This window comes from Eleginops maclovinus, chromosome 15 (assembly GCF_036324505.1).
Source record: "Eleginops maclovinus isolate JMC-PN-2008 ecotype Puerto Natales chromosome 15, JC_Emac_rtc_rv5, whole genome shotgun sequence".
Lineage (NCBI taxonomy): Eukaryota > Metazoa > Chordata > Actinopteri > Perciformes > Eleginopidae > Eleginops > Eleginops maclovinus.
The window spans coordinates 6499973-6521597 of record NC_086363.1 but is presented as its reverse complement, the minus strand read 5'-3'; the positions used below and the strand labels follow the sequence as shown (position 1 = coordinate 6521597).

General features: G+C 40.2%; 1 protein-coding gene across 1 annotated transcript; it reads left to right on the top strand.

The window, feature by feature from the left end:
• Window positions 1-211: 211 nt before the first annotated feature.
• On the top strand, window positions 212-20994 carry tagapb (T cell activation RhoGTPase activating protein b). Its single transcript, XM_063902408.1, has 15 exons — window positions 212-332; window positions 2084-2213; window positions 6514-6599; window positions 11189-11359; window positions 13098-13262; window positions 14900-14941; window positions 15432-15513; window positions 15607-15660; window positions 15968-16031; window positions 16261-16412; window positions 16833-16994; window positions 17909-18018; window positions 18317-18503; window positions 18730-18811; window positions 19150-20994. The coding sequence occupies exons 2-15, from the start codon at window positions 2139-2141 to the stop codon at window positions 20250-20252; spliced, it is 2535 nt and encodes an 844-aa protein (XP_063758478.1). The 5' UTR covers window positions 212-332; window positions 2084-2138; the 3' UTR covers window positions 20253-20994.
• Window positions 20995-21625: the final 631 nt, after the last annotated feature.

The window sequence follows — 21625 nt, the reverse complement described above, 5'->3', positions numbered from 1 at the left end:
AGTATTTGTACATTGTTATGTTGATACTTGAGACTGTTGAGGCATGTCTAAACTGTATTCTAGTACTCTGTTATGTTTTGTTTAACATAGGTTTTCATCCAAAAAAGTGAAAACACTAAACATGTTTGGAGGCACATCCGGATCTGGCCTCGCCTCGCCCCGCCCACCGCTGCTTGCACCAAGTGAGCCCGTGCGCAGTAATGGCGGTTTTATCATTTTGGCGTTTGGCCTATTTTCTCGAAACATCAGATTAAAATACAGCCATACATATTTGACTCATATGTGCAGTCTGTTGAGCTGTAAAGTCAGCAACCAGCAGACATATCAGCATGGTAAGCATGGTTAGCATATTCTATTTGTTTATGTTGTTTGAAAGCTTGCTAGCTTGTAATGTGCAGTGGCAGAAAACGCGTTACTGGTCATGAAATGTACAAGTAAACATTATGCGATTTTTGACCAGATAGAGAAAATAAGTTCCATGGTCAGGTTAGAATCCAAAAATGGCACACTTAACATGCTTTCTGTCAAAACTTTCATAATGTGATTGACTAATGGAAGGTGGACTGCTACTTGGAGAGGTCCCAGTTCACCTCCTAGGCCCTGCTGTGGTGCCCTTGAGCAAGGCACCAGACACCTCCAATCCCCCCCTCCCCATTGCTCCCCGGGCGCTGCACAATAGCTGCCCACTGCTCCTAGTACTAGGATGGGTTAAATGCAGAGGACTAATTTCACTGTGTGTGCTCTGCTGTGTGCATGTATGTGACTAATAAAGAGGGTTTCATCCTCCCATTCTCTAATGAGGGGTCAAAATTACCCATTTTGTTGGTTCTACTGTTAATATTTTCAAAGCCAAGACTTTGTTTATTTGAAATCAGATGAAATCCAACTGTCACGGACCCTGCCGTGTTATCTATGATTACTATAAACCTTTCATTCATAATTTCAGCGGGAGTTAAATGTACAAACCGGAGTTGGATACAGCCTATTCCTGTGTATACACTCCACTAGACTGAGTAGAGGAATGTAAAACAACTCTTGCGACAAACCTTGCAGAGAACAGAAACAACTCCATAGACATGGAGAAAAGGGGTCTTTAAAATGTTGCCAGGTGAACCAAAAAGTGAGCATTGCAATCAAAATGCCGCTTTAGGATAATTGAAGCCTAAATGAAATTGGCTGAAGTAAAAAGCTAATATTTTTGGGCTATAAGTAAACCACATTACTGTCACATAGCTGAGTGTCCCCACAGCTTAACTAAAGATGGACTCATTTTCAGTGTGATGGGGTGAGTAATATGAAGTTTTTGTTGGAAAAAACAATTTTATAATACAAAGAAACCTTCTTACATTAACACGTGGGGTATTTGCTGGCATATTTTATGTCGTAGAACCAAAAGTGAAAATCTCTTTAACTTGTTTAAACCACAGACCTTATTTCAGCCTTTTCAACCAAAACACATTAAAAAAAAGTTGAAGAAAAGGGAAACAGAAGTTATACAATGCCCACTCATTAATGGGTTTTAGGACTTGTTTCTGCACCACTCCATGTCTGCCGATTTAGATTTATAAAGTGTCCTTCCTTGGAATATTGTCCTTAATGTGACTGGGTAAACATGAAGGTAGCCTTAAAAACTGAACTCTTAAGGTACATTTTTGAGTTTCTGCTACTTCTCATTTAGTGAGGGGAAGAATATTTGAGCCGTTGTTATTCGGGGGCCACTGGCAGTCACGGCATCTCATCCTCGTTAGCCTGGAAATGGGGACGATGCGGCCGGCCCTGGTGGGACGCACGAAAATCTCATTACGGAAGGAAGCCACCCCACTGGAGCGTGACAGGACAGGCTGGGATGTAGGGGCGATGGAGGGGTACAGTTTTTGGAGGCTCGGATCAGAGTGGCACTGTGGGGTCTAGGTCAGGCACAAAAACACCCCTCTCCTATGTTGTGTGCCAGCCGGGCCTCCATTGTTGTAACCCTCATTAGCACGTCAGGAAAAGCTGTTCTGCAGGACAGGAGGCGGCATTCTGCAGCTCCCGGGTTTTCATTCACATCAGAGCCCTCAAACTGCTTCTCCTCTACTTGCAGACGGATAAACAGCACAGGAAATCAGGCGGCTGAGGTCTTGCTTGGAGAAACCACCATGGACTCTCCTGATTATGGAGTTGTATCTATGAGGAGAGGAAGTTATGATGATGCTGCAGCTTCTCTACATCCTGTGAGTATTGATCCACCATCTAAAGCAGGGATGTCCAAACCTTTTTCACAGAGGGCCACATACAGGAAAGCATACAAAGGGCCAGGCTGAGGTCTTTTGCGTATAGGTTAAGTTATAAGTTAGTTAGCAAAATCAATTAAATGTAGGTAAATAATGTATTTAATAAATTATACATTTCTTTTTAAGTGTTGGCCGCTCATCCCTTAACACAGAAGTCTCATATTGCTTAAAATAAGGGGAACTATGAGGGCTACATTTCAAGTTTGTTATGTAAATACATTTCCTATATTTACTAAGATTAGTTAGAAACCGTTCTCAACTTTAAACTTTAAATTGACTGAATTTATTGAAAAGGTGGGTTTATTAACACCTGAATACTACTGTGTTATACATTTTAGAAGTACAATATAAGAAAAGCACAAAGTTTCAGGTGTGGGCCATATTCCTTTATACTTTTAGAAATTGCTGAGGGCCGATTCAAAATGGACAATGGGCCGTATTTGGCCTCCGTGCCTTAGTTTGGACAGCCCTGATCTAAAGGCAAAGGGGAAAAAGTGAAAATTCAGTGTCCCTTTTCCATCCTCATGAATATGACACAAACATCACTGTACTGTTCTTCATCAGTTTCTCTCTCGTATGAGGGGTTAGAAAACGTCAGTAATGCAGAAAGACAAGGATAGCTGAAGGTCTGAATCTGCAGATGACAATCAAACTCTTGAATGGAGGTCCTTTTAAGTGATGGTGTCGTTATGAGAGGATCATTATGGCAGAGGTTATTGTCTCTGTGTGCAGATAGAAAACATTACGATGACCTTGCATATTGCTCTCTATATGCTAAGACCAGAAAACCTATCGTTTGTTTGTATTCATTTATTAGTTTGGAAAAATAAGTCTGAGAATATTCAGCTTTTTTAAATGTGATGGCCAGGTTTTTCCGTTAGAGTCTGTTCTCACCTGTCCCCTTAAAGAAAAACATAATACAATTCTCTTTAAAAACTCTATGCCCATAAAAAAGGGGTCCCTCTCTACCTGTATCTGCAGAGACACTGCCTTCTTACTGTGTTTTCCTTTTTTCTTTGCTGTGTTTGGGATGTTTCTGGACTCTCCACATTGTAAGCACCAATCCAGGAGGAAGTTGCTCCAAAGCTTATGAGTGTCAACTTTAAATGTGATAATGTCAGTGTTTTGTTTACCGGTTGTTTCTGGTGTCTGCAATAACCCATAGGAGTCAGTTGGTCAGATACGATACGTCGCAATACGAGTTTAGTGTTGAAAATCAAGATCTCCAAAGCAAAAATGACATTATCAGTACAGTGATTTCCAGAAGATGGCAAAGGGAAGGATCTCCAGTACTATCTGCTAACTGAACAGCAGTTTCGTCTGGCAGTGTCTCCTTTTCCTCTCAGCATCTCTTAGCTCTATCAGAGGGATGACCTTCAAACTGTATTGAGTTGACGTTAAGACAAGTTATTATCCTGGCAATGAAAGGAGTTCTCTTGGCTCTTGGTCTATCATAAAGAATGTAGATGGTTAGAGCAATTACTGTGTTGAGCGAGCATCACGTTGAAGTACACTTAAGTACATGCGTGCACACTGGACTGAATGGTCGCCCTGGTCCTCTGTGTCCTGAGGCAGAATGGAAATATGCTGCAGGCGCCCGAGAGAGGTGCCATGTCCTGTATTCCTGCTTTTGATTGTTTTGTTTTTAGTTCGGCTTGACCTGATTCTGTAGTTTGCCAAGCAATTAGAGCGGCCACAACAATAATGAAAATCTGTTGGGTTGGGAGTTGATGTTTGTTTAACAGACTTTCCTGCTGGGAAAATGAAAAGATTAATTAGTTTAGGAGTGATAAGTATGAATGTTCAATTTTAGCCCTTCAATCTGTATTGATCGGACTGAGATATCTCAACAACGATCAGATGGATTGTCACAAATCTTTCTCAAGACCTTCATTTTCCCCAGAGGATGAATCCCACTGAATATGAGGATCCAATCATTTTCCTGTGTCGCCACCATGAAGTCCATGTCTGTGGTTTTGAGTGTCTTGAAGACTATTGGACGGCATACAGATTCCCCTCGTGATAAATTGTAATAACTTTGGCGAACCTCTTTTCATGTAGCTTCATTATCGGGTAAACTTATATTTTAGCCTCATGCTAAATTAATGAATAATTCTCGTCATTCTCTTCATTCCTTTTTTTGCCTTAAACCTAGCTGCTAAAGATCAACGTAATACCATTGTCCTTGTTAGCATGCTGATGTTGGCACTTGGACCTTGTAGTCATATTTATTAAATCTAACTGCATGGGATATGTTAATGTCAGTATGTAATGTATTAATATAATATACTGCAGTTTGTCATAAATAGGAGACCGTCTCTCAACATGTTTCTATTATATTTTAACAGGTCTACTAATGATATATTAAATTACCTCTGTGTGACTTAATCCGTTTTTACAGCCTTTTCACACATAATTACAATTAAGGAGCAGCTAGAAAAAAGCACTTGAACACAACACCCCCACAGCAACAATAGGAGATATTGAGATATAATATGGAGAGCTATTATTAGTTTGTTTAGGACCACTCACGATGACAGGAAAAAGGCTCTGTGGTGTGCTTTTTACAGATGAGAGGATTTTCTCTGGAAGGGAGTGAAGTGAACCATGAGTTCAGGGGGTTGGATGCACACGTAAAGTGCTTTTGTGCTTTGAAGGTTTCAATGACAGAGGCTGGGAGTAGAAAGAGCAATACTTCTATGTGGTAATACATCTTAAAAGCAGGGCTCTTAACCCTCACAATAAGCCTTTTTTTATGAAAAGTTGGCTATAGGGCTTAATTGAAATCTCTGATCTGAGGTGTGGAGGCCATGCTGTTGCTAGGTGCCATGTGTGCAGCACACGAATTTAAAATCACATGCACCTGGGACTCCATATGTTATTTTCATGGGTGGATGGCTTCAGTAGGATTAACAAAATGTTTACTGTGATGGAGTCCTCTCAACAGAGTGACCACAAACAGCTGAGAAAGAAGCAATCTGTTTACGAGGATGTTATCTCTCTTTCTTGCAGCTTCATGACTTCCTATTATTTGTAGACCTGTAGTGCACATCCACTTCTTGATTTTTTTCAAAATCTTGCGTTTGAGGGTGCTATACCAACCTTTTCTGGCATATTGGTTACAAAAAAACGAAAGGGAACCAATCCAAACTGACTTGATACAAGATTCTTCTTCACCTAAACTTTTGTCTTAAACGCTAATGTCTTGTTCAAATTGATTCCAATGAGGCGTAGAAATTGGATGAAACGCTTGTCTTTGGCCGTGTCTTATCAGATGGAAACTATCATTACAAAGACCAAAATGCCTGTTGGTTGGAGCAGGTCGGCCGTTTGGACACGGGATGCTGCTGCCGGTGAGCATGGGACTTTTATAGACCACCTCCCTCGCTAAATTGGTGCTCGTTGTAAATAAGAGATTGTAAAAAATGATATAGTAGCAAAAACAGATGAGAAAATCCATACTAGTCAGGCTTGCAACAGCGGGGATACATTGTTGACTTGTTATTACCACAATAAAAAATGCTTTTACACAAGAAAAAGATGCTGTGTGGACACGGGCACTTACTGTGCACAATGATTCATATGCAGTTTGAGTCCGGATGAGTTTTTTTAACATTCACCTGCTGAAAGAAGGGCTGTTTCTATGGGCTCAGCTTGAATCAGTTATTACTCGTGGAAAAAGGCATTGTCGTCAAACATTATGGTGCCTTCTTCCATTCTTCCTTGATAGATGTGTTTTGAACTCAATTTGGTTTGATGGAGGACCTTGGTAAATAGTTCTCAGATGGACCTTCTTACTGTTTCCAGTGTTGACTTGCAGGCTGGCGGTCACTAGGGTCTGAATCCACGCTTGAATTTGATCCTTTTCAAGCAGGATTTTATATTTACCTACATTTGTGGTCCCTTTTATTTTCAGATTTGTCCTCATCTTTGAGATAAGATACATTCTTTCATTTAGTAAAGTAGACATTTGCAATCTATGTGGGAGTAATGTTTCACACGTAGGCTTTAGAGACTTCTGATGAGAAGAGGGTGGTAAAGTAAAGTGTCAGAAGCCTTGCAGCTTGTTATTTGCAGCTACTGTTCTTGGGGTGTAAAAATGACACCATGGTACTTGTTGTAGGCAGTGTTAGTGTTTGCACATCACATTAAGAAGATACATATAAAGATAAATAGATAGAAACAGAGATACATAAAGAAAAGTACAGTTTCACTATAACAATTCCTCTTTTTCTAACAGCACCTCAAGCACTTGGCTCAGAGACGACGCTCGGCTCCATCTCTGGTCTTTGGGAAGGCGCTGGGGATGCCATGGCCTCCTATTAGGTGTGAACATCATTATTTTTCATCTGCTGAACATTTTCTGAACATACTGTATATTCCTGTTATTCAAAATGCACAATCCTAACAGAGAGCTTTGAGTCTAATCACAGTCTTTAAAAGACGTGCAATGCAATTTGCACCTTTTGATTGATTTCTGACCTTTCTAAGTACAGGGTAATTACGAGCAGTTTTGTCTCTGCACACATACTATAAATCGTTTCCCAAGAAATAGAAAATTCATACTTCACCTCAAGTGCTCTTAGATATACATGTATGTTCCTTTGAAAAAGGGGCATGAGTTTGCTTGTAAGGTTCAAACTAAATAATTGGCACTCAAAGTTAAAATGTCTTTAGAGAACAATGGGCGTTTTATTTGTTAATAAGTGTATAACACGTTAAATTCTGCAATCAGCAGAAGACGTGGCTTTGTTTCAGCCCCAGGTTCACCCTGCTTTACCCTGCATTATATTCACGCAATGCCGTTTATTTACCACTGCTTTTAAAAAAACAAAAAGGGTGTATGCAAATAAATGACGTTGTTTTTTGCATACAGGATTTTTTTCATGGTTTTGCTTTACTGCAGCAGATGGCAGCACATGGGAATTCATACTCAATCACCTCCGTTGTTGTCACAGAGGAGCACTTGATATAAGGAAACATATTTTCCCCTCCCCATCACACTCCCACCACGTGCTCAGAGTCATGATGTCACTTCTATATCACTCAAGGCCACAAACACAGTTGTCACTGCGGGGGATTTTTAGAGCAGGGTTTTGAAACACAGACGTGCACAGAGCTCAAACTCTTCAACCTCAGTCACAACTCCTCTGAGGTCCAGGCTGACATGTATCTGTCTTTTGCTTTGAATCATTATCTCCCAACACCTAACGACATTATCATGTTTAGTCCTCTAACATGAGAAATATTTCAGACTCAGATGTTCAGAATGTGTCATTTGAAGGATATTTAGAAGCCTGGACGTTAAAGTATCCAGTAAAAAAACAACCTGTATTAATATGTATGGTCCAAAGGTGAAGGGGACTTTAAATTGAATTTCAAATGTTTCTTTAGTGTTTGGAAGAGCAGACTTTCTTATATCCCCCCCTCCTCACGCTTTTTTTGGTTTGATCGTTGGCCTTCCTAACCTCACGACACACCTACAGTCTGTTTTCCGTGTTGGCTCTTCATCACCTCCTCTTCAATATCTGGTGTTTAACTCTTTAACCTTTTCAGAGACGTTATTGCATTATTCACAATGAGACCACCAGAGCATCCAGTGGGCGACTCGATCAAAGCAAATAAATGTAAATAAATGTCAGACAGACACTTCCTACTCTCAAATCGTACACCCATACAAACACACACTGCACATTTCCTTGAGGCGGGGAGGACTTTGTGGCTGACAATTTCCCTTAGAGGGGGCTGCCACTGACGTAGATGGTATCTCATCGTAAAACATACATGCTAAATATAATTAGCTATATGTGTTTTATTACAAAATTAAAGCATATCTGGCAACATTCAATCAAACATCACGTACACAACATACGCTGCTACATCAGACATTAAGCATAATTGTTTGCAATGCCATTTTAATTACATGTTGTGTCCACAAAGGAGCTTCAAGAACATCATTATTCCACAACAGCAGCTACTAAAATATAATGACGTATTCATATCGATGATGAAGTGTAACAAAAACACCTTTAGACCATTGTTTTCCACATGGTCAAGATGAATATTATACATTCTAGTAATGTCACAACCATTTTTAAGGACATTTTGTGTGTGTGTATCAAATGCACATTTCTTATTAACAACTCCTCACAGACATTTGCACTTTTGAACACTTGGTTAATCTCATTAAAAGTTTATGAAATGCAATTTAAAAGCCTTCTCATTGGATTAGGATCAAGAGGCAGTATATTATACATTTGTAAAAACTCTTCTTTTTGTGGTTTTATGCTGTTTGTGTTCACACTCACTGATAACCAGAAGTTTGAGTTTGTAGCTCTCCCTCTGTTTTTGGTATTTAATGTGTCATCTTAAGTGGGCCAGAAGAGTAACGGGGAAAGTACCCCTGCTCAAACCATTTGAATGTTTGCCCTGAACTCAGTAAGTGGGAAGAACGGTGACCAAAATTGGTTTCATGTTCATGTAGGATAAACAACTCTAACCTATTGAGTATATGTGTGTTGATCTGATGCACTCTGAGTCTCTTCTCCTTCACCTAAACGTTTATAAAAATATAACCCAGTCAGAGAGGTAATACCAGTGTGTTCTTGTAGGATACCTTTAATGGGAGCAAATAAGATTATTAACAGGATATTGATCTGTTTAAGGGATGCCTAAATCTGACATTTCTCTTCAAACAAAACGTAATTTGACGCTCTCCGTGGTATTTGGGGAAGGATCACAGAGTAAGCTAGTAAACTGGGTTTATTTTTGGCCAATGGAACTCAACAGCAGTCTACGTCACAGGGTCTTTGCTGATGTTTGGTCCTGTCCTAAATCACATCTGCAGGAGGATGAAACCAACAACAGGTGTGTTGGCGGAGGTGCACATGCGAGGCCCGTTCTGTTCCACTAGCCTTTTAAATTCAGAAATATATTCTCTTAAAATGAACCCCTTGAGATGTGTCCTAATTTTTTCTAAAGGAGATCACAAACACAAACTCAACAGAAAACAGAACAACAAATAACCCTTAATAGTGAGATAAAAAGCCCTGGACCAAAATATGATTCATCTATACCTAAAGGAACAGTGATAGACCTGTTTTAACTTTTGGAAAAATACTTTTTCGACTCTTAAAACGCAGGAGTTCCAGTGATGTTGATAAGCTTATTACAGGATTAGCCCATAAGTGATATGTACTTTTCAGATACTTTACTTAAATATTAATATGTTTATGAAGCTTTAAAGAGAACATATTTTGTGCAAATATTTGGCTCTTTCTTGTTCCATTCTAATCAATCATGAACCTGGGTTGTCCAGATTGAATTAGCAAAAGGTTGGAAACCATTGACCGGATTTAAGTTATTCCTAATGTTGGTTTCCAGGTCATATTTAGGATATAAGTAGGACAACACTAATGGGTTGATGATCAATAGGAAAGAATAAAAGAAAGCAATGTTCTGCTTTATGTGTTACAATATGTGTACAGATGTAACTTCACTCAAATGACATGCATATAGCCAAATATCAGGTGAGGAAAGGAGATCTTTGGGAGTGTTTTGTTATAAGGTAGACAAAATGATTGGTAAAATGATGAATTGATAGAATTACCCCTAAAACACAAGTTGTTTATATTAAGAGTGTATCCATATAGTCCTAGCTGCCTCCGTGCTGAGCCTCTCATAGCTTTGATTTTAGAGAAATGTAAGGAGGCCACGCTTCGGCTAATGGCTCAGGAGGAGGTCTTCTTGCCTCTCTCTGTAGAAAATGACTTATATTCTGAAAGGAAAAAGGGATTATATTTTTAACCTTTCATGCGATTTATATAAAAAGGAATATGTGTTGGAGGCAGCCACTCAGTTCTGAAAGATTGACCGGAAGAGTTTCTTTCCATCTTTTTTAAAATTGAAGTTAAGAACATTATGTCCAGCTTCAAGGCAGTTGGATGAATACCAATTTAGTTGTTATATTCTTTTTTCATGAGGCTTTCAGACGAAATTCATGCAATGTGTTAAATATTTATGGAAATGTGCAAAGACATTTCAGGAAATAGTTCATATTCATTTTTACATGGAAAAGAGACGCTGCTGTTGTTAACTGATAACCACATACGTCATGTACACCTATAATTTATGGTTCTAGGGCACCTCATTGTGTTTCCAATCCTTGGACAAGCAAAAGATACATTTCAGCATACATTTCTCACCCTGGTGCAAATAGGCATGGTCAATAATAAGCTTAAGCCAAAATATGGTTGTTAATGTTAGCTAAGATTACCGGAAAGCAATAATTAAGAGTGAAGAGGAGTGAATACACCCAACAGGGTTTAAGGGTTCCTTATTTCAGCATTCTTCCTCGCAGTCCACCATTGGACAATCTGACAAGCTGTAATGGTTAATGGGACAGTTGAGAATTTACAGTAAGCTCATATATTAAACTCAGAAATATTTATCTAGTATATATCTGGTCATTGCAAATCCTACATAGTATTAGGTCGAAACACACTCCAATTCACGTAATACTTCAAACGGTTTCATGGCTCCTGCTTCATATTCACAAGAGTGCAATGTACCTTAACATCCAACTCTAGACCCGAAAGCAGTGTTGAACAGTTCCTTAACATCTCTTAATTCACACTGTTGGTAAAACGTTGGTTCTTTAAATTCCACTGTCAACAAAGCAGTGTTGCAAGTTTTGTTAAGGCACTAGTTTTGTATCATAGCTTTCCTTTAAAAGCCATTAACTGTTGCACCTACACTTTTAATGATTAACCTGAGGTTCACGGCTCAGAGAGATTGAACGTATTGCAAACTCATTAAAACAGCATGTACATCCAATAACATAATTACTTCAATTACCCTTGACTGACTTTTGGTTGTCCCTTCCACCCAACCTATTTATGCCTCATTTCATTCAGGGAGGAGGATTCTTGCTGGGTCTCTGTGGAGCAGAGTCCATTTGTGCTCGGCCTCAGCAGTGAGAACGGAGAGCTGCTGATGGACGAGAGTGTTCAGGTCATCGAGGACTCCAAGTCCAAGGACAGACACCTGTTCCTCTTCAGCGATGTCATTGTCTTCGCCAAACTCAAGTAAGAAACGTAGATATTAACATACATAGATTGTGATCATCAGTAAAAATGTGAATCAATCTAAAAGTCTCCACAAGGACAACTCTGAAGCAACTGCCAGAACAGAAAAAGGAAAAAGAGAAATACAGCTGAGATGTGTCCGAACACTGTTCTGCTTAAAAACACCACACGTTTCTACAGTTGGAATGAGAGACGGAAAGAGGAAGTAAAACCAAAACGTGTATTTTTTGAGGGCAGTGTCGGACTGTTGGGGAATCTCCAAGCAAACAAAAAGCATTTTAGTTCAGTCATTCTGACTGTAGATAAATAACAGAAGAAAGCACGGTTATTCCCTCTGTTGACAGTGAAACAAACCAAACAGGGGGTACTTTAACTTCTAAATGCTGCTTTATTCGTCTCACAAGTTAACATCTTAAATTAGCCTTAGAAAAAAGCCATATTCTTACACAACATAATGAATCAGAACACTTTTTATTAAGAGGCTTTAGAGGGTTGCTGATCTTAGTTAGATCTGAGGTGTTAGTCAAAGCTGGTGGAAGTTTTATAGGTCTTGAGTAGGAAGACAACCGCTCTCATCTCTGTACCACAACCTGCCCACTGTTCCAGTAGATAAGCACAGCTGGTGCTACAGTGTCATGAGAAAAGAGAAACTGCAGTCTCAAGTCTACATGTGCGTACAGTATATACTGTATTTATATACAACTCATTCATTCTTGAAATACTTCTATGGCTGGTCATTGAATGTATTTTTTTCTCATCAAGATCAGTTGAAAGAATAATGTATTTCCAGGCTCTGGGGGGAGCTTTTTAAAGCTACATTATTTTATATAACTTTTCCCAAGGCTGAATTTTCAACCAGGCTTCCAGTGGCTACACACAAAACACTTGCTATTATTATTTTATTTTATTTTATTTTTTCAAAGATTTTGAATGGTTCATGGTTCAAGGCCGGATTTGAGCAAGGTCCTCCGCACGGGAACTGGCCGCCAGCTCTACCAGGTGAGCAATACAGCGGGCCCACTTGATATTAATTTTAAGTAAACTCAAGAAAGAAATCAATATCTATATCAATATAAATATCTACTGCACATTTAAGGGCATGGCTTTAGACCATGTCCTGTAAGGTGTAAATCTAAATACTCAAATTGTGTTCTAGTTCATGAACTCCTAACAGGGGTATTGATGAGGTGTTTGGTTGGTGTATTTTTTAACAAGCCCAAGGCTGTAGCTTGGGTAATTACATCCTTAGTATGGCCCTGAAGCCTACTTACAAAAACAACTCAAATATAATGTTTAGCCATATTTTCGTTTCTTGCATCTTTTCCATATTACCTCTGTGGCATGTGAGATATATCTCTCTATTTCTATACCGTAAAGCTTCCGGAGTCTTTCGCCTCACCTCATTAACCTTCAACCCCCTCGGACTTCACATAAGATACTGTGGAGACCTGATGTGCTGCCGTGATGTCAAGTGCCCTCTGACCTTTTGTGAAAGGTGTTTTTGAGCCACTTACAGAAGCTTTCATGCATTCATGCCTATTCATGCCCTCATCACAGGTCTAAAAGAGTGCCGCCATATACAAGGTTGATTCCTCCTAAATGTAGGCTACCCATGATATTCGTGAAGAGCATAAGGCTCAGGGTATGCAGCTTCCTCCTTTTCAAAAGATGCTAATGATCTTGTAAGAAAATAAACAATTAGATGGTAACTCCTTTCTTTCTGCTTCTGTTTGAACAGGTCACCTGCCAGCTACCGTCTGAAGCACAGAGTTGGCCTGGAGGACCTCTGGATATATGGATTCGAAGATGAACCGGAGGAAGAGGAAGGACACATGGGTGATATTAACCTCAGAGTGACCCTTGTCCTCGCCTGGGACCTCACGTTTTGTGTGGTGTGTTTTTGGTGAGCAGCAGATCACTTGCATACTAACAGTAGCGTATTAAGATTAATTCACATATGCTTCCATGCCTGAATACACATGTGCAAGCATGAATGTATGCGTGTGTATTTGTGTGGATCGTCACTTGATTGTCATCATTCCGCTAACACCCTTATCCTGTTCTTAACTGGATTCTTGACTCCAAAATATAGATTAGATTCAACCCTATTGTCACTGTGCAAGTACCGGTACAAGCCAATAAAATGCTGTCTCTGCATTTGACCCATCCTAGTGGGTTTTTTAGGAGCAGTGGGTTGCCATATATACAGCGCCCGGGGAGCAGTGTAGGGAACGGTGCCTTGCTCAGGGACACCACGGTAGAACTTGGTCCATCGTGGACTTGAACTGGTGACCTTCCAGTTCCCAGGCCAAGTCCCTATTGACTTTGCCACCACCGCTCTGATGAACCGCTGATGAGGAGGATTATTCACTCAAAAGGCCAGCGTCACATTTTTTAAAATGGGCTTGTAAGTAGGGCAGCAGATTGACATTAGGATTCATCTTTTGAGATCCGATGACAGGTGGACGTGTAAAAACGTCAGTCCACACACGGCATATGAACGGGGCTCCATCAAAGCTTTGAAAAAAAAAAAGAGGAAACAATAGCAGCATATAAGGGATCTTCAGATAGTCTGGATTTGTGCTAAGCTAACTGGCTGCTAATAGTAGCTTTAGATAAGATATTGCTATTAAAGGGCCTTTAGTTAAACTGTTTTCTAAATGTGTGTCACAAACACAGCCCTTCTGTTTCTTATTGTCCTGGTTTAACAGTAAATTAGTCGCTTGTAGTAAATGGTCATATGATCTGTGGCCTTCATGAAAACAGGGAACTAACAAAGAGAAAGTCATCACTGCAGCATCACAAGACAAGAGGTTACACAATAGGAAGGGGATCAACACCACATGACTTTATCTAGAAATGCTTTCCTTTAAAATAACTTTGAAGGGCAAGAGAAAAGCTTCTCCCTCTCATGTCTTCTGTCTAGACATTTTAATCAACTCAAAGGTTTCATTTTTATCAACAACTCATCACAGTCACCTACTAGCACCAGAGTCATTTCTCTAATTCACGGACTCCCACATTTCTCACAAAGCATTAACCAAGAAAACGTTTTAACTTTTGACTCGATGTGTTTTCCTAGAAGTTGATTATTCCCCTGGTGGGATTTTAATTGCTTTGTTCTAAAACAAGACACTGTCTGTGATGGTTTGTGTTGGTGATGATTCAGTGTGTGAAAGTTTCATTCTCACTTACATGGACATAGATGAGAAACAGTGTGCACACTTGTATTTGATACTGCGATATGCCTGGCATTAGTGCTGCCGCCACGGTGAAAACAAACACTTATTACAAGGTGAAACCCTTCATGTTTCCAACGGTGGACACCGAGCTGCAGCAAACCCTGCGAGGAGGAAGTGGAAGGTGTTTGTTGTGGGGCGCCATGACGCTGCTTCCTGTTCCCATGACTGAGTTATAGTTTCCAGAGTTGTTAAAAGAGGCCGTGGGTGCGCACGTTGTCTCAGTCCTCCCACTGTATCAGGTCTGTTTGATTCTCTCTGTGGATTAGTAGCTCAAACCATGCTGTTATTTTGCCCATAGTTCGCCTGGGGTGAAAGAACGCTGGCTAGATACTCTTCACAGGTAAGAAACACATGTATTTTCATTATTTAAATGGAAATGTTATCATAATATCCTTACCGTACTATATTAATGAGATTTACAGTAGTTAAGCTGCATTGTTAAGCTATTTTGATCAATGTTGACAGGACAGTATTGCTTCAGGGAGACCACAATCATAAGCTATCTCAATAAATATCTCTATGAGTCTGCTTTCGGAATTCTTTTTATTTCAAATATTCATTTTTGATAACGTGGTGTCGATAACAGCAATATGGCATCTTCGGATAATTAAGAATATTGTACATTTTTTCAATAATGATAAATAAGTATGTTCAGTGTTATATTGATCTGTTGTAAAGTTGATAGACAAAAGTGTCAAATATCAGACTTTTTGTGTGGTTGAGTTCGATCTAAAATGCAGACCCAACAAAGTATGAATATTCAGGCAGGGTTTGCAAAGAGTTGAAGAACAAATAGTGACGTATTATATGTTTTTTATTCCTCAATCCAGAAAAATTACCGACGCGAGAGCTGGTTGTGCTTCTTCCCCTCCACCAGACGTCCTCATGAAGGTTTTGGGTGGCAGCATCACGGTTAGTCTGCCTGTCCAATAGAAACCAGAACATTTATATTTAAAAATAGCTTTTCCATTTAATAACCATCCCCATCTCTATTTTCCCCTTCAGACTAAAACTCTAACAGGAGGTGGCATGGAGCAATTAATTGAGTTTCCACTTGACGTAAGTAGAAATCTAATTTCGTGGGCTTCTTGATATTAAAGGTTTTCAAGTTGCAGGATGTGTACAGCCTCTGAAATGTATTTACTGTAGCTGCAAAAAACTGGCCACAATTCCAAAGAGGTTTTTTAATTGCAGATGATTATAACGATGCATCTGATTGACTCGTATGGTTATTTCAACTCATTCACGTGTCAGTCATGAATGGCAAGTGTATGTGGTCATTAAAAAAAACATCCCTTCCGTCTTGCTTGCTCCTTGTTCCTGTTTCACACTTCACCACATGACATTTCCTTTATTTTGTTGCCAGGGTGATGCAAAGATCTCCGCAGTGTCAAAACAATTGTTTCACCAGGAGGACAAGGCTCCCATTGGTAAGTTTGAAAGTGGCATTTCTGATGGAGGGAGGGGCTCATTAATAGTGAAGAGGTTTGAGCACAGAGAACAACCACAGAGACTGAAAAGGGGAAATCTACTGAAGTGAAGAAACATGTTTAACACATTGGCACTAGCATAGAATATTGCAGATCTTGTTTTGTTGAAGTCATTTTAAGTTAGGAGGAAGTACAACCTATTTATTAAAGACGTTTATGCTCCCCTCAGAAACCAAGTGGAAGCTGGTGCGGAGGCTCAGACTGGGCTCCAGTTTCATCAACAAAGCGAGCCGATCAGAAACTGAGAGAAAGACTCAGCTCTTTGGACGGCCCCTCTGCAAAGTATGCCCCGATGAATGCTCACTTCCTAAACCAGTCACAGTAAGTCGACTTTGCACCGCAAATGTCAGATCTGATCACTTCCTCTTGCCAGTCAAGTTTTCTGTTAGACGGAAGAAAGGGATCTTGATTGCTTAGACCCAAAACTATTTCTCATGTCACTGCTTCGGGCTGGATTTCCTATTATTTTAAGGAATATGACCACTGAAAGTTCAATATTAGCCACTGCAGTCAACATTTCAAAGAGTCAGTAGGTGAACTGTTAACTTCAAATTGCAGGATGGTGTGGCCAACATATGTGTATAGCATCCTCTGCCTCTGTATGAATGTGTGTGCCTGCAAACTTGTATTCTCTTGAGTAAGGGCAGCAAACCATGCATGATATGCACGTTAAATAGTCTTATTTAAAAATGCAATGCTTTGCCCTGTTCTCACCTCTTCCTGTCCCCTTCCTTTCTCCAGGAGGTGCTGGTGTGGCTGAGGAAGAGAGGGCCGTCCACGGAGGGGGTGTTTCGGAAAACGTGCAACAACAAGAAGATGCTGGACATCAGAGAGCAGCTCAACAGCGGCGTGGAGGTGGACATGGAGAGCCAGCCGGTCGTCCTGCTCGTCGGGCTTCTCAAAGTACGTTCCCGCCCTGATCCTGTTTCATATTATTCCACTAGGACTCTCTACGGGTACTGACCATGATATTAAATATTAATATCATGTTAGTAATACACATATGTAATATCGTGTACATAACCTAGCGCCTCTTAAATTATGATTGTTCACCAGATGTTGGTTCAGTTAATTTTGTAGCCTTTTCGCTATTCATTTTATTTGTTGTTGTTGTACGGTTTTGTTCAGTCATGATTAAAGACTCTCCTAATCATTTCCCAAAACAAAATGCTAAATAAACAAAGTTAAAGACAAATTCAACCGACAGCATTAATCTTTTCTATAGATGTCATCATTATTGTGACTTAATTCTGCTACAATAATCGTGTGGTTAATATGACAGCCTACCACTTTACAATTCATTGTGAGTCTCACTACTATATACCTGTGTATAACTATTACCATAAAGGCCTAACTGTACATTTAGCATCAATCAAACTATTACTTCACCTGATGCTTCTGCATGTGACCAATTACCACCATGACCACAACTGCTACTATGACTATAAGTCCTATATTTGATCACACATGCTACTACTACCAAAGTGGGGGGAGAAGTACTCAGATGCAAATGGAAATACCAAAGGCATAGTGGAGTAAAACATAGATTAAAGCCTAGCATAGAGGAAAATACTCAGGTGTAATTCCCCCAAAAGTACAGCACTTGGTTATTCTCCAACACTACTACAATTAATACTAGTAATCTTTATTTTATTAACATGATAAACAACATGTATTTCAGTCAGAACAATATGAGATACCTTTCATGTTTTTTGTTCCCACTCCCCCAATCCTAGAGATTTAACTTTTAGAGGCATCAGATATCATTTGTATTTATAAGCACTGTCTCATCCTCGTCCCTCTCTTCATCCTTGCAGAGTTTTCTGAAGGAACTTCCTGGCAGCCTACTGGTGTCTGAACTTTATGACAAGTGGATGGCGGCTCTGGACAATGAAGACAGCCAGCAGAAAGCTCTGGAAACAAAAAGGTAAGAGATACATTTGAATGAGACTAGACAGACAGTAACATTTAACTGAAGCTGTGACCCCTCAGTGTTTATTTATAGATGACATTTATAAATGAAGGGGTTTTTTTGAGTGGAATTTTGTAGATCATTCCCAATGTCCTCCATCTGTACTGAACACAAACCACTTCTCCTTTTTTAGTCTGTCTAGATTTAAAAAAGAAGAAACCTTTTCAAAAAAAAAAAAGAGCGCCAAGCTAATGTCTTCTTCCTCTTCTCTTTTTATTCCCCTTACTTCCCCCTTTCTGCTTCCCGCCAACAGTGTGGTAGACGAGCTCCCGGGGCCCAACAAACTCCTCCTGCAGTATCTGCTTTGCGTCCTCCATCACATTCTGGGGAGCGCTGACACCAACAAGATGGACGCCCATAACTTGGCGGTGTGTATCGGCCCGACGCTGCTGCAGCTGGATGGCACCCCGCTGGATGAGCAGAAGGAGAAAACAGAGAAGGTAAAGACAAGTGTTATGACTATATTTTCTCCTTCTGGTGCTTTGAAGCTTTGTGGTTTCTTGGTGCAGAAAACCTCAAAAGGTTTCGCAAGTAAGATGACATTTGCTTAGAGTTGTATGCTGTTTGTTTAGTTAAGAGCTTATCTAACCCAAACAAACAGCTTGTTTTTATCTGATTTCCTTATGGTCATTTAATTTATTGTGGATTCTTTCTGATTTGTTGCAGGTCACAAAGCTAACCAAGTACCTGATTGAGCATTGTGAGATCCTTGGGGAGAACATCCCAAACCTGCTGGATATTGATGAAGGTACGTTACACCTCAATCAAAGCTTTGTTTCTAACTCTTAGGGACTGTACATTTATTATTGGTAAAGGGACCTTACCAAAAAAAAAGATATAAATGTTTTTTTTTAAATCTGGCTCTCTCAAAAATGTCAGACAACTCTCCCTTTGTTGAAAAGCTAAAAAGAATAACCATATTATCCATATAATATTATTATACCTTATTATATCCATATTTTTACTGACTCCACCTTCACCCTAAACATTTCTGTACAGTCAATATCTCAAGTGAAATTTAACTGCGTACCCATTTTGTAAAACATTTTGAGATCCTAATCATGTCTTCCTCCTCTTGCTCTGCAGACTTGCAGTGCTCTCAGCACCATGACTCAGCGTACGACAGCACAGACCTGGATGGAGATGGAGAGAGCGGCTCATCCTCCTCCCAGGAGGGGCGTCCCATCTTCCCTATCTCCTCCATGCCCGCTGATGTCGAGTTCAACTCAAAACCAGCATTCAACCGTCGCTGCTCCGAGCCCATCATCCTGCTGTCAGCTGATCTGCAGAGCTGCTGCAGCCACTCCAGGAGCCACGACGACTGCTCGCTGGAGAGGAGGGACTTTGAGGAGCAGCCGCTAAAAAAGCAGATCTCAGACGACTCCTTGCTCAGAGGACGAGGTGGCGCCAAAAAGGTGTTGTCCTTTCCAAAACTGAGCAGCAGCTCCAACACGGATCACCTGCCCTACATGGCAGGGAACTGCTCCTGCTCTTCTCTGGAGAGCGCTACCTCCAATCAGTCAGAAGGCTCTGTTTTCACCAGCTCTCCATTGGGGTCGCCAGCCTGCTCCCGGAGAGAAAACACAACCACTCAGCAGGACATTCCAAGGCCCATTACAGATGAGAAAAGACGTTCACAGTCCATGAGAGTTTCCAGTAAAGTCATAATGAGGACCAGGAGCTTAGGGGCCTTCAGCAGGAGCAGCGTGAAGAGAGACTCTCAGAAGGAAAACTCCTTCCCTTGTGAAACTCTCCAGGAGGACTCTCAGAGTGAGGCCGATTCACCGGCTGAGCCTCTGCCCAAAACTCGCCCCCTGTCCGCCATCGAAGTGTTCAGGCAGGTGGACAGCAAGATCCCCTGCAGACCTCCGTCGTACATACAGGCGATGCAGAATGCGGGTCCTCCTCCACAGTACGGATCAATGACTGTACTCAATGCCATAGAGCTGGGTAGAAGGTCCCGTCCGTCCTCTGTAAATTATGACTTCCCAGGAACTAGCTCAGTCTGTCAGTACAGAGACCGTATCGCTCAGGCGGCACAGGACAATGCTAACGTCCAGCAGCGGCAGCCTTTCCGGCAGAGAGCGATGTCCGAGTCCGTGTCTGCAGGCCGTCGCGAGGCCGTGTCACAGAGATGCAGCCAGCCAGTGTTTGAGGAATTTTGTTACGCCAAGGAATCTTATGTTTGAGTGACTGATGAACACAGATTGGAATTTTAGATATACAAACATTTATCAGTGGGCATAGCTGAAGTTCTGGTATTCAAACTTCAATCCAGCAAGCTTATTTTATTTGTAACTTTTTCAGAGAAAAAAATATTTGTGATTTTGGCTGATTTTAGAAAACATAATATTGTGAGTGCTTTGCTTCATAATAGCAGCTATCACTCCCCTTTTCACTGTTCTTGGGTTGTTTAGACAGAGGAAATGTGTTTTGAGGCTCTGCCCACTGAGCAGCTCTATGTTAGAGATAGCTTGTATATGTAAATATATTCCAGTCTTTATTTTATCACTGTTTCACTTTAAATGAATGTCACATGTGCTGCCTCTGTGGTTGCACTTTCTTTGTAGTACTATTAAGAGTACACCACTTAAAAGAGATGTAGTTATTATATGATAGGTAGTCTATCACGATGAAGCTATGAAAACACAGTTCCCTGTGGATCGAATATGCTATTTGTTTATTTTCTATGTGCTAATTTGTATTTTGTGTACAGTACAGCTAAAAAAGTTGCTGTTTTTTGCTTTTTGTAAATCCTCTTATAATGTCTTTTTTGCACTACATTAAAGCACTTTTCTTGTGTTAGGTGAAATTGTAAATAAAATAAGATAGATGTAATCTTTGTCAAGGGGTCTTCCAGATGGTTTGAGCTCAAATGGAAGAAAAATAACGCAATAAAAGAAAATAACAAAGTAAAAAAATGTATTTCTATGTTTTGTGCGACCTTGTAAAAGGATCATGATAGAAATAGAGGCCCAGAAAGAAATAGAGCATTTTATAATAAAATAGATTAAAGTGACCCATTTGTCTGATGTGTTGCATAAAAGTAGCAAACATGCTTTGTTGAGAGAACGGCATGTTCAGTTACACACGCTCACACAGAAGGAAACCAGACATGGTCACATGGGCGGATTTGGTTTTTCTCTGAATTGCAGTTCTTGTCTCCCCTTGATCTGATGCCACCTCTCTTCCTTCCTTTCTTATTTTTTCAAAGCTCTGTTTCCTTCCACGGCAAGCTGATTCAATTGATACAAAAGTTCCAACAAGATTAGAACCATGCATTTAGCTACGTGTTATGGTTAAATGTCAGATAAAGAATAATAATCTTGGATAGTCTTTGTCTCAAACAGTGAGTTACACGAGTCCATGCAACATCCAAATATATTCCAGAAATCCACCTTGATTTGTGAAGCAAATACATGTTATTAAACCAGAAACAAATAGGCATTTCCGTTATTCTACCCTCATTTTTATGTGCGTGTGGAATAAAAAACAGGAAGAACTTGTAGCACGGTAACACCAAGAGCCTAAAAAACTGCCAAAGGTCTTTACTGCTGTGTTC